The 12,388-nt window shown below is 41.7% G+C and overlaps 1 protein-coding gene across 1 annotated transcript in view; it reads right to left on the minus strand.

The window, feature by feature from the left end:
* Positions 1 to 659: 659 nt before the first annotated feature.
* The window catches only part of FBN2 (fibrillin 2), a 254,200-nt gene continuing 242,471 nt past the window's right edge, over positions 660 to 12,388 (minus strand). The window contains exons 62-65 of the mRNA XM_027076778.2: positions 11,118 to 11,237; positions 5,830 to 6,061; positions 4,488 to 4,659; positions 660 to 2,637 (exon numbers count right to left, since the gene is read on the minus strand). Coding sequence (XP_026932579.1) covers positions 2,263 to 2,637; positions 4,488 to 4,659; positions 5,830 to 6,061; positions 11,118 to 11,237 — 899 coding nt within the window. The 3' untranslated portion in view covers positions 660 to 2,262. The remainder of the gene's footprint in view (positions 2,638 to 4,487; positions 4,660 to 5,829; positions 6,062 to 11,117; positions 11,238 to 12,388) is intronic.

Here is a 12,388-nt window from a genome sequence, read left to right on the forward strand (position 1 = left end):
TCCTTGTTTTCTTATGCCTACGTGAGAAACTTGGGCGTACAAATTCCCCAACTTTGCAGTGAATGGACTTCTGAGACATTTCTGTGCTTATTTCAGCAGTGTATCAAAAACCACAGTGGCTTGATAGTAGCTTCGCATGTCTAGCCACTTACCCACTGAGGAAAGTCTGTAACACTGCAAGAGATGGGAAGTTTTGGGGTTTTTTTAGATGAGGATGCTATTTGGCCTGGGGAATGCTCACTCTGTACGTTTGCTTAAAAACTTAAGTTCAGGAAAAACCTTAAAGAAGGCAGACTCAGAGAATGTTTGCACTTCCTCACAGGTGCTTTAATGCAGTGGCCCTCAGAGCCTATGTGGGGATGACATAAACAGATTCTCAGGTCTCTAGACAGGTGTGTGTGTGTGTGTGTGTTGGGGGGGGGGGTGCTCCTAGCAGTCTTAGAATCTATGCAGAAGGAAAGGACCTACTGTCTTGAGTTTGGCCTTCTTCTACATGAATATGACTTTACTTTGTAATTGTCACTTGAACAGTCCTGCTTACTTTGTGTCACAGATTGGACAGCATTCTCTTGTCTTCCTACAGTTGTGCCCTGGCTGAGCCCTCCCCCACCCACACACAAACAGGGATTGTAGCCCCATAAAACTCTCAGCCAGAAAACTACCCCAAAATAAGCTTTATTGCAAGACAAGTGTCATATTTGATACATAGACCTACAAAAACAAAACCAAAACCGTAAGTTTTTCCTCACAAACACTTGATTACAAATTTACACTGTTTCTTTTTATTTATTTATTTATTTATTTTAGGTATTAAAAAACAAAACAGAACAAAACCCCAAACTGGATATAACTGGTTATGAATCTTTGGTCAGCACAGGTGTGAGAGGAACAACCCGGAGCCTGCATGTGCTTCTGGCCATTTCACATATGAGGTTTGGTCACCGGTCCAGGGACAGGTTCTTGGGTTGAGAAGTACACGGGGACATCCTTTTAATTAGCACGTCCCGGTACAGGATCTTTTCAAAATGACTAAAGCAAACTAAACATCAATTCATTGTACAAACATCTTTCATACACAATAGGCTATGATAAAACGAGGCATATGGTGTATAACTACAGTATTAATGAAAATTCTAAAAAAAAAAAAAAATGGATTCAAAACAAAACAACATATATTCCTTGGCTGTACTGCATGATTTGTTTGCACATATGGCAGTCCTGAAACAGCTTGAACATAATAAATGCACCGTTAATCTAAGACAGCACCGAACACTAGAGAACGCCAGGGGTCCCTCTGCGAAGGACCGGCAGTTCCAGAGCTGCCTGCGGCGCCACGCATGCGCGGCGCACCCTGGGTAAGAATGAGGTGGTGTGGGGAGCACGCGGGCTTCCTTGAGGTTCTAGGAGGAGGAGATACAGTACGGTCTGGCCCTGCAACGCTACTGGTCTCACAAGCAGTCAAGGTATTTTGCTACAGTGGTTGCGCCTCATCTTCTGTTGCCTGGTGTGTCTGCTGATGTGAAATATCGTCACGCTGGGCTGCTGTGGCTCTGATCGCCTTTATCCAGGATCTAATGGCATTTCCGTCTTTTCAGAGTATTGATTACACGGCCCATACAGCTCTGTGAGGCTTTCTTTAAAACAATCGGATGTGTACCAGTTGGACGACTGGCAGAAAAACCAAAGGAAACATCTCTTGAATCTACTGGATTTTTAAAAAGCACCTCTAAAAGACATAGCTCAAATTTATAAATCTAAAGAAAAACAAGTGAGTTTCCCTTTTTTGTTTACATAGTTTGTTCATTTCTCCATATATTACTGCATTAAAAATAAATAAACATCTATATTTTTTTTTAATTAGCAACTATAGCAAAATACCCAAAGTGTTACAGACTGCTAACAGGTTAAAAAAAAAAAAAAAAAAAAAAAAAAAAGCTCACATTATTTTTGTGCATTTAGTGCCATATGCTGATCTCTTGAACATTTAATTTTAGTTTTTTTTTTAATATATTTTAAAGTGAAGTTATATAAAAAATACAGTAACCACGGTTGCCTCTGTACTCAAATCTTTGGCCATACCAGAGTCTCAATTATCCCTCCCTGTGAGGGTCAACATTCTGCAGTCTGAGACAGGGAGGAAAGAAATAAAAGTTGTCTTTCCCGCCCCCCGCCCCCATCTTTAAAATTAGTCCTTGATTTCTCAGAGGCTTCTGCAGGCTGGCTGTGCAGGGATTTGAGCCTGGAACCAGGTCTTGTAAGGGGTTAATAGAGCTGAATCTGCAGCCTCATTCTGAGAGCCTCCCCGAGCTCCCCTACGAGGTAGTCATCCTCATTGTGGTCTTCCAGTTTCTTAAGCTCCTTCTTCTTGTAGAGAGGGATGCTGGTGATTTCCAGTGTGTATGTGCCAGGCACCAGCTTCTTCTTGGCCGTGTGCAAGTAGCTGAGCCCGTTTCTTTGGTGGATGCGGAAGATGCCCTCGTCGTTCCCTTGGGAGATGACATAGCGGATGTGGTTGTTGAGGGGCTCGATAGCGGGCATGAGTTCTAGGATGTGCTCCTTCGAGCCAAGGCCCGAGAGGTTGAACTTCATTTTCATGGGGCTGTCCATGTCGACGCTCTCCAGACTGATGTGTTCAACCTGGAGGAAGAGCAGGAAGGGATGTGGGAAGAGATTCGAAGGCAGAAGCAGAGGGACTGGGAAGGGACGTGTTGGCTGCAACCACCCTGTGTAGGCCCTGCGCCAGAAGCGCTCGTGAAGGAGGCTGCTGTGACTTCCTGTCAGCTGGGGGAAAGGTCAGTCCCACAGAGCTGTCAGCCCTGAGCTGAGCCCACAGAGAGCGTTCACATTTAAGAACATTTTTTGATGAGTTTATGGAATAACATGCTGATTAATAATAATTTAAGAATAATTTAAGAAATGATTATATATATTTTTTTTTTCTGGAGTCTAAATCAGAAGTGTAGCTATTAGCGAACAGCAGGGACTATCCTCAGAACAGTCTTCATTCTGAAGGCTAGGTGTGATTTGTGAGGCCCCCACACGGTGAGTGGAGTGCGTTTACTGGGTGTTTGGCATTTTTAGTGCAGACCAAGGGACCTGCAGAGTTTTGGGCTTGGGTTTGAGTCTGCTTTGGTTAAAACAAAACAAAACAAAACAAAACAAAAAAACCAGTGGGGCCAGGCCCAGATAAATCAAGTCTCACTTGGACAGAAGGATGGGAAGTTTTAGAATTCTATTTTAGTGATACTGGAAAAATCTAAAGCTCTGAGTTGATGCCTTTAAGTCAGAACTTGGCTCTGGTGCTGCAGAAGGGCCCATCAGTGATCAGACAGAATCCTGTGCCCATTACCACTGTGGCAAGTTTTAATAAGCAAAATTTCTGGATTTTTGGTTAGGCGCACCGGATGAATATTTAAACATCAGTTAGGTACCTCCGTCAACTTAAGGTAAATGTAACACTGGCTTGTTTATTATTATAAAATAGAACCAACCAAAGACATTTCGTCTAGAGAAGTCTAGTCTTACAGGTAAGGAAAGTTTCTGAAGTTCAGAAACAAACAGTTTCAGTTCAGAAAACTGAAACAAGTCCTCACACGGCCAGTTAGTTGTTTTCTTTGGTGGGGGAATTTTGCAGTAATGTTAACTGAAGAAGGTGGTGCTGGCCCTGATCTTTGGGCAAACCATCATCTGTGGATACCAGGTAATAATACCTGGTGACATTTACTAACATGTCAGGCACTGTTCTGGGCACTTCACAGTGTCAACACCATCTTCTTGTCAGCCTTCAAGGTTAAGTATTTTAATCCACATTTTACAGGTGAAGAAATTGAAGGAGAGAGAGGTTAAGTGAACATGCCCCATGAAACACGGGTAGTAAGTGGGGAGGGTCCGGGAACATTTCAAACCACATAGGCATGGCCTTACCTTTTAACTACTCAGGTAAATGTCATTGATAGCAAAGACCCATGGGCAGGCAATTCAGATTTGTTCCTTACAAAATACACTTTACTTGGAGATAAAAATTTTGTTTTCTTATATGGGAGGAATCCTTATTCTTACAAATGTCATAGAATATGAGACCTTGTTGGCTTATCTACTGAGAATTAAAAGCAACCTGGTGTGCTACATTTGTATAAAACACAAATGGACACATTCAAAATAATTTATTTCAATCATTTTATAATAGCTATTTCCGAGACGGACACGTTTTTCCCTCTGGCACAAATCAAAAACAAAAACATAGGATCTGAAACTATGACTGATAAAGTCCCCACCCCCCCCCCAAACACACACACCCAGTCCTTGTGTTTTCAGTTAATACTGCCCCTAATTTTGCCGTGCCTCTGCCATATTGTGTCTGTTAATTTAGTTAGGACCTTTCAACAAACTGTCCACAGAGGCTGGAACCTATGTTAAAGTTTACTGCAGAGTATGCGTGACGGTGTGAGGATACAATCTTGTGACAGAACCAAGCCAGGGTTACTCACGGTAGTGGGCTCTGGGTCGTGAACGCTTCTCTTCTGTCTGCCGTCTTTCTTAGAGTAGCCATTGATTTTGCACTCATAGCATGCTTCTGGGGACAGAGCGTTTTCCTCGTCTACCTCCGCATCCAGGGACAGGTACTGCCCTTTGTTAAATCCCATTCCTGAGACGCAGTGGCTATTTGCAATGAGAAGCAAGGCATTGTGAGACTTCACAGGGTGTGACCACAGGGTTCCAGTGGGAGACCAAAGACTTTTTAGAAACAGGACACCAACAGAGTAAACTCTAAGCTCAGAAATAACAACACCTAATAGTCTTGGTAACTTTCCCTTCAACACTTAATACACGAGGTTCTCCCTCATTTTGAGCAACATTCTTCTCAGAACGAGCCCCAGGCTTCTCCAATTTTCATTCCTATTTAGACTGAAGCACTCAGGTATAGTTATATCAAGAAGGTTAAAAAAACAAACAAAAGCAAAGTATGAATTTCAAAAGAGAATGCTTAAGAGAATTTCTGTTGCTTTACAAGCCTGAAGCCTGTGCTTGATGCTCTCAGGGTGGCTCTCTGCTTTAACAGCTGGGATTTCTGAGCTCCTCTTAGGGTTAGTGAGAGTCACCGAGTTGGCTGTAAATGACCTGTTGTCTGGACCACGACCTTGGTGTTCAGGCATTATCAGGTAGCAGGGGTGGACAGATGAGTCCGCACCCCTCAGTGCCTGACTCACTCCCTGTTCCTTCTGGGGAAGGTGACCTTGACGGACTTGTAAATTCCCATCTTCTGTGCTGTGTGAGGCCCAGCTGCCTTGAAGGAAGGATGTGGGTGGCTAGCGCCTCCAATGTGCTTGAGACGGCTCACGTGGGAAGGTGCCATTAGCTGGCGGGAGCCCAGCCTCGTGGTGGTGCCACGCTGACCAGGCACATCCGCTCTGTGCACTATACAGCCAGATGAGCAGAGAGAGGGAAAGACTCCTTCCTTAGGGACCACTGGGTTAGCACTTGCCAAAATTCATAGAAAAATCTCGGGTGAAGCCATCCCACTTACACCTCATAATCCAGGTGTCAGTGACAACACGGGAGCAGGGTTTTTAAAATGTCTCTGGCCTTGAGGGATCTGAGTGAATCAATTCAGGCCATTCTGAGGGGCTGGAGAGAGACACCTGTATAAAAGTGGGTCTCAAATGCACCACAGAGGAGGCGATTCTACTGCACCTCACCCATGTGCCTCCCTGGCGGTCCTTCTTCCCACATCCCAAGTCCTCTGACCTTTTGCGTCCCGGGCAACATTAGCTTTCCCTTAAGTGCCGGGACCGCGCTTGCTTCCCAGCGCGGAGAGGTGGGTGGCCTTACCCCTGTCCCACTCGGTAGTAGCCGGGCGGGCAGCCACAGAGGTAGCCCCCTTCTGTGTTGGAGCAGCCATAGTTGCAGGGGTTCTTGGAGGACGAGCACTCGTTGACATCATGGCAGGCGCTGGAGAACTGGTCGAAGGAGAAGCCCGAGGGGCAGACGCACTTGTAACCCCCCAGGGTGTTGTAGCAGGAAGCGGAGCCACATGCATTGGGATTGGAGCATTCGTTCTCGTCTAGGAACACAGAGTAAGAAACTCTTACCCAAGGGAGGGGGCGGGAGGTGAAGGAGAGCCTGGCTGTCAGAGGAATGACAGTTTCGCGTGGACATACCTCTAGAAGCGTATTTAAAAAATGTTCACTCTGATGGTTGATTGGCAAAGCTTATAAAATTAAAAACAAAAAAACAAAAAAACCCCAGACAAAATTCCCCTCACTTAGGGCTTTAAAAAAAACCTGGCCCTCCCCTTTAATTTTCTGTCTGTGCTATATTTTTGAATAGGGTGGCAGCCTTTGGGTACAGATGTAGGCAGTCTGCCTACTGAACAACTTCTATTCTTGGAACCTAAGGTTACTTCAAAAGCCTGTCTGTCTCTCAGATCCAAGGAGATACAAAGTACATCACTACATTTCAGGGGCCACAGGGAGGGAGAAATGGAGAATGACTCCTTACGGGTATGGAGTTTCTCTCTAGGATGATGAAAATGTGTGGGAGGTGATGATTGCACACTTCTGTAAGAATATACTGAACACCACTGAACTGCACACATTGTGTTTTTAATTTTTTTAACGTTTTTGTTTCTGAGAGAGACAGACAGAACGTGAGCAGGGGAGGGGCAGAGAGGGAGGGAGACACAGAATCGGAAGCAGGCCCCAGGCTCTGAGCTGTCAGCACAGAGCCCAGCTTGGAGCTCGAACCACGAACTGGGTGATCATGACCTGAGCTGAAGTTCGGTGCTTAAGCGACTGAGCCACCCAGGAGCCCCTGAACTGTACACATTTTGAAAAGATGACTTTCATGATATGTGAATTATATCTCAATTTAAAAAAACCTGTTTCTATACATGTTTCCATTCCCCTAGCAATTCCCAAATTCATTCTCTGTGGGTAGAAAACATATGTAAAAATTCAAATACTATGAATTACAAAGTAATTAAAAGAAACATTATTTAACTCAGTTTATTGAACTGGAAATCTAGTATGCTTGTAACTACTTGAGAACCCATTAGGTGCAGCCTGTATCTTCTGGGAGAGGTTTGCATTCAGCAAATGCTAACCTAGGTTTTACCAGTTTAATAACTAACCTTACACTGTACATTCCTGCCTGGCGGATAATGACAGGTTCTACTTTCAGTCGCTCTTATTTTTACAAAAATCAAAGCCTGATTGTGCTTTTAACTGCGGAGATTACAGTTTTGCTCTTCACTGCCTGGTTGATACATAGCATGTGGTTTGACTCCTCTGGGCTTTATCATAATCCACATTTCACCCTGGGCTCAAGTCACATCTGCTCCGTGGAATTCTTATGACCCCAGTGGAGCACAATGTGGCTGTTTCCCTGATACGTGACAAGTTTGCGTTTCAGCCCACGTGGGGAGACGGTCCATTTGCAAGGAGATGTGCCTCTGGAACACAACAGCTACAGGGAGGTGTACGGGGGTGCAGGGGCAATCTCTGAGCCGAGGCCTCTCAGGAAATTTAACTCCATGCAGTAAAGCCCACAAGTTACCAAAAGGATAGATGTGAATGAATTAGGCAATTTTTGTGTGAGGATTATAGCTTCAGAATTAGACCAGCAAACAGAGAGTGCCGGATATACAACTTGATAGGATTACTTACTATGTATGAGTTCTTAGTCTTCATTTCATGGGGAGAAAAGTATTTAAGTGAATTCTTAATAACTAGGCTACCTCGGATATAGGCATAACTGCTGTTTTATTTCTATGTTCAGAAGACTTGCAATTCTGCCATGAAGGCTGACCTGCTTCAGTCATTAAACCTGACATTTATATGCAGTGTTTCTCTCCTAACAGAAAATACAAATTAGGTTATAATTTAACAAAATGATCCTGCTATGAATATAGGATTAGACATTCTGTTAGGTAGGAAAATTACCAGGGAAAGGCAATTAACTGAGTAAATTGCATTTACGTACTGTTGACGAGAATATTTAAATATGTGTCATGTTTTTGTAAGCTCCATAATGTACTCATGTGTTACAAATGTATATTGTGGTATATTTTTGTGGACTCAGGTAATCTCACTTGTAAAATATTTTCATGTTTAATACATACTTTGTCTCATGCTTCACTGATTAATAATTTTTTCCATGGGCGAGTGTTAATATTCACTTATTTTCAATTTTGAATAATTAATAATGGTTGCAACGATTTGGGAATGTTACCTACCTACATCTGTACAGTGTATGTGCCAGAATGTTATAAATGTTCTCTGGCAAGTGGCTGGAGACTTCTTAAAGTGTTCATGAGAATCAAAACCTTTCTTTAGTATTGGGGCGCCTGGGTGGCTCAGTCGGTTGAGCATCCAACTTCGGCTCAGGTCGTGATCTCATGGTTTGTGGGTTCGAGCCCCGGGTCGGGCTCTGTGCTGTCAGCTCAGAGCCTGGAACCTGCTTCAGATTCTGTGCCTCCCTCTCTCTCTGTCCTTCCCCCATTCATGCTCTGTCTTTCTCTGTCTCTCAAAAAGTGAATAAACATTAAAAAAATTAAAAAAAAAAACAACAACCTTTTTCAGTAGTAACACAAACTGTCATTTTCCTGAAGTTGGCAACAGTATTACAACACTGTAGGCTTACAGTTTAATATTATTAAAATTATCTGATACACTGACTATAACAGTTTGGTCCCTTAATTCTGTATCCTTCCCCCTTCAATCCTATGAATGACTAATGATATTTACACACACAGGTAACAGATAAAAATAATTCGCGGCCTTTCAACTGGCATTTTGTCATAATTCTTGTTCTTTTGACAAGTTGTTGCTTTTATTAGTTCCTGATGGTTTAATTCCATCCCTGCCATATATTTGAGTTAAAATTCCAACTGGAATTATGTGTGTTCAAAGCAAGGAAGTCAGCAATTAAAGTAGAGACCAGCTGGATTCCTCAACCTTGAACAGAAGAATCTAGAAACTTCCAAATAAATCCCTGCTGTTACACTGTGTGAGCTTCTCTGGGGTGACTGCCTTGCTGAAGTACCCACTTGGAGGATCCCACAAAGGGGAATTAGGATGTACCATACATGGGGCACCTGGGGGGCTCAGTTGGTTAAGCATCTGACTCTTGATTTCAGTTCAGGTTGTGATCTCATGGTCTTGAGATTGAGTCCCCTCATTGGGCTCCATGTGGAGCCTGCCTGGGATTCTCTCTGCCCCTCCGCAACTCGTCTCTTTCTCTCTCTCAAAATAAATACATTTTTAAAAAGGATATATACTGTATTAGCCTTGATCTTAAAGTTAGACCAATGTAGTGAAAAACTATATAGATATTTTTGCACTAGATATTTATAGGCAGAAGCTTCAGCAAACTTAAAAAACTTGGAAGTTGAGATGATATTCCATACATGTTCCTGTTTATACTTATGGTCACTATAAAAATGAGAATTCTTTTTAATAAGCTGACACATAGGAAATATTAGAAGATCGTCCTTTGGCTGTAACATCCACAGAATTAACTGAGAAATCCATGTTATTTACTAAGTGGAGGGTCTCCTATTTTATAAACAAAGCAGTATCATTGTTTTATACTGTTTTAACAGCTATCTAAAAAAGTACTGTTCTCAATATTCTTAAGTGTATTTATTACGCCTATACTTTGCCCCTGTTTAAAAATCAATAAATCAGGGCAAAAGGACATTGGCAACATTTTTTGTGTGTGTACAGAAAAAGAAGTAAATTTACTAAATCATTTTGACTGCCTAACTTACACCATTTTGATAATGTTTGAAAACTTTGCCCTTAACTTCTTAATCATTAATGGCTTCTGCATTTCCTTTCATGAGTGTCTATTTGTGGGGGTGACAAAAGCATCTGTCTCTGGCCTGGCACAAGACTGCAACCCTCTTTGTGACTTTCACAAGACTTGGCTTCCCTCCTTTGAAATCTATCTTGACTTTCTCTTCTCAAATCACTACACCGTCATTAGAAATTTCTTTTGAGAAGACCACAAAGGATAAAATCAGATTAATTTATTTAGTGGATGCTCACAGTGAAATATTTGGAAAACACGTGGAGTAATTTAAATCACTACAGAGGAACAGGAAAGCGCCCTGCTGTTTCTCTGCAGGACCACTGTTCCCCTCTCTGCTCAGCTATGCTGGCATCTGATGTCACAGCCTGTTGGATGGCATGTCTATGAAGTGCATTCAGATGGAGTGAAGAAATGAGGCCTGTGCTAAGTCAATCAGCTGGCTATTCAAGTACAGAATAATGTTCTCTTTGATCAGTCTGTCCTTAAAAGGAGAATTTCTATTGACTATTAGCAATGCAAGGAACAGAGCTAAAGGTCTACACATTTTATTTTATAAATGCTTTTCTCTCGAGTTTTCAACAGAATTAGCTCTAACTAGATACTTGTTCTACCTTCAAATACTTTAACCTTCTTCATTAGATCTATGTAACTGAAGAGCACAGATGGATGGCTCTTATTAAGCTGATGTGAATTCATTTAGATTTATATGAGGGAGATGGATGGGTAATTCTTCAACCCCAAATCTAAAGATAAGACATCAATGATGAAAAGCCCCAGACCTTGGCAAATGAAGACGATGATTGTTGACACCACTTTTACAAAGTTAAAAAAAAAGTACATGTAGTAGAAATTTCTAATTATAAAAGCTCTAGTTGAGTTATCTTTTAGGCCCTTAAAACACCATTTTTATTCCAGGTATTTTCAAACATACACAAACATAGAGACTAGTGTAACAGATGCCCGTGAAGGACTTGTTTTAAAGTTCTAGGATTCTAGGGGCGCCTGGGTGGCTCAGTAAGTTACACATCCCGACTCTTCATTTTGGCTCAGGTCATGATCTCATGGTCCTTCGGTAGAGCCCCATCTCTGGCTCTGCACTGACAGTGTGGAGCCTGCTTGGGATTCTCTCTCTCCCTCTGCGGAACTTCTGCTAGCTCCCTCTCTCTCACTCTCTCTCTCAAAAATAAACAAAGTTCTAGGATTCTGAGGCTACACTGAAGCATCAGCCTTTGTTAGTTGTTCATTTTATGCACAGATACTTTAAGGTAAGAAAGGCAGATGGCACATAACAAGCAGGAGCTCACCGACACACTGATTCCACTGGTAATGCTGAATATACCCTTGAGGGCAACCACATCTGTAGCCTCCCAGGATGTTCTGGCAGCCATGCTGGCACCTGTGGTTTCCATCACATTCATCCACATCTGCAAAAACAAGCCCAGCATGAGATTCACGCAGACTTGCCTCTACTGTTCGGACGTGCACTCCCGACACAACCTGGGCTAACTATCATCAGGGAAACTAACAAGACACACAAAGAGGCTGTGAGCTTTTCCAAGTCACATGGTTATTAGGGGTCATCACAGATGGTTCTAAGAGCCCACCTTCTTCTTATGCTGTCCACCAGACCATCTCCTGTCAGTGCTTTCAATAACATCTTCATTTCAGCAAATCAACAATAGCAACCACAAATGTTGTGTATATTTTGGATGGATTAACTGCATATGGTGTGATTTATTTGGTAGGTAATTGAAGCATATTTGCATTACATATTCCAGTAGATTCAATAGTGATTCGGACATTTTATTCCTCAATTTCAGGAAGATACAGCACTACAGAGATACATTCAAAATTAAATTTAAAATTTAAGTATTTGAATGTTATTGTTAGATGTGATGGGGTATTCTTACACATCTGGAATAATTTCTTTGTTCGTACATGCATATTCTTTGGGAATGATACCTGAGGCTTTGAAATGTACCCATAAAGAGTAAAATAAAATTGACACGTCTGATGTGTGTACAACAAATTTATACGGATAATTAATAAATGGTATCGTATGTGGATGGTCACAAGCTGAACTCACAAGTGGCAAACAGCTGTACATTCAGAATACTTTAAAATTTTCAATGATTTCAAATATAAAACGTTAAAATGGAAATTTTTAAAGCCGAATTTTTCTTGGCTGCAAATTAGATATATAAATGTCCTACACTTCTTATAAAGAGTACATTAAAAACTATGAATATATTTCTTAAATCAAAGGGTGACTAAAATCAATAAAGACATAAACTGCAATAGTTTATAAAAAAAATGTAAGGAGATGTATATAGTCCTATAATTTTTTTGGCATGGGTATTTTGCAAAAGATACCAATTCTAATAAATTAACACTTGCGATGAAAATATTAGAGAACAGTTTAATATTTTGTCAGGTATAGGCAGATTCTTAATTTATTCCCAGTTAAACATTTCCTTGCACTTCACAAGAAATACCTATTGTGGGGGGTAGATTTATAGAAAATGCCCATTGTCGGGAAGAGAGGGAATCAGGAGTTTCAGAACAAATGAAATGG

This window comes from Acinonyx jubatus, chromosome A1 (genome assembly GCF_027475565.1).
Source record: "Acinonyx jubatus isolate Ajub_Pintada_27869175 chromosome A1, VMU_Ajub_asm_v1.0, whole genome shotgun sequence".
Lineage (NCBI taxonomy): Eukaryota > Metazoa > Chordata > Mammalia > Carnivora > Felidae > Acinonyx > Acinonyx jubatus.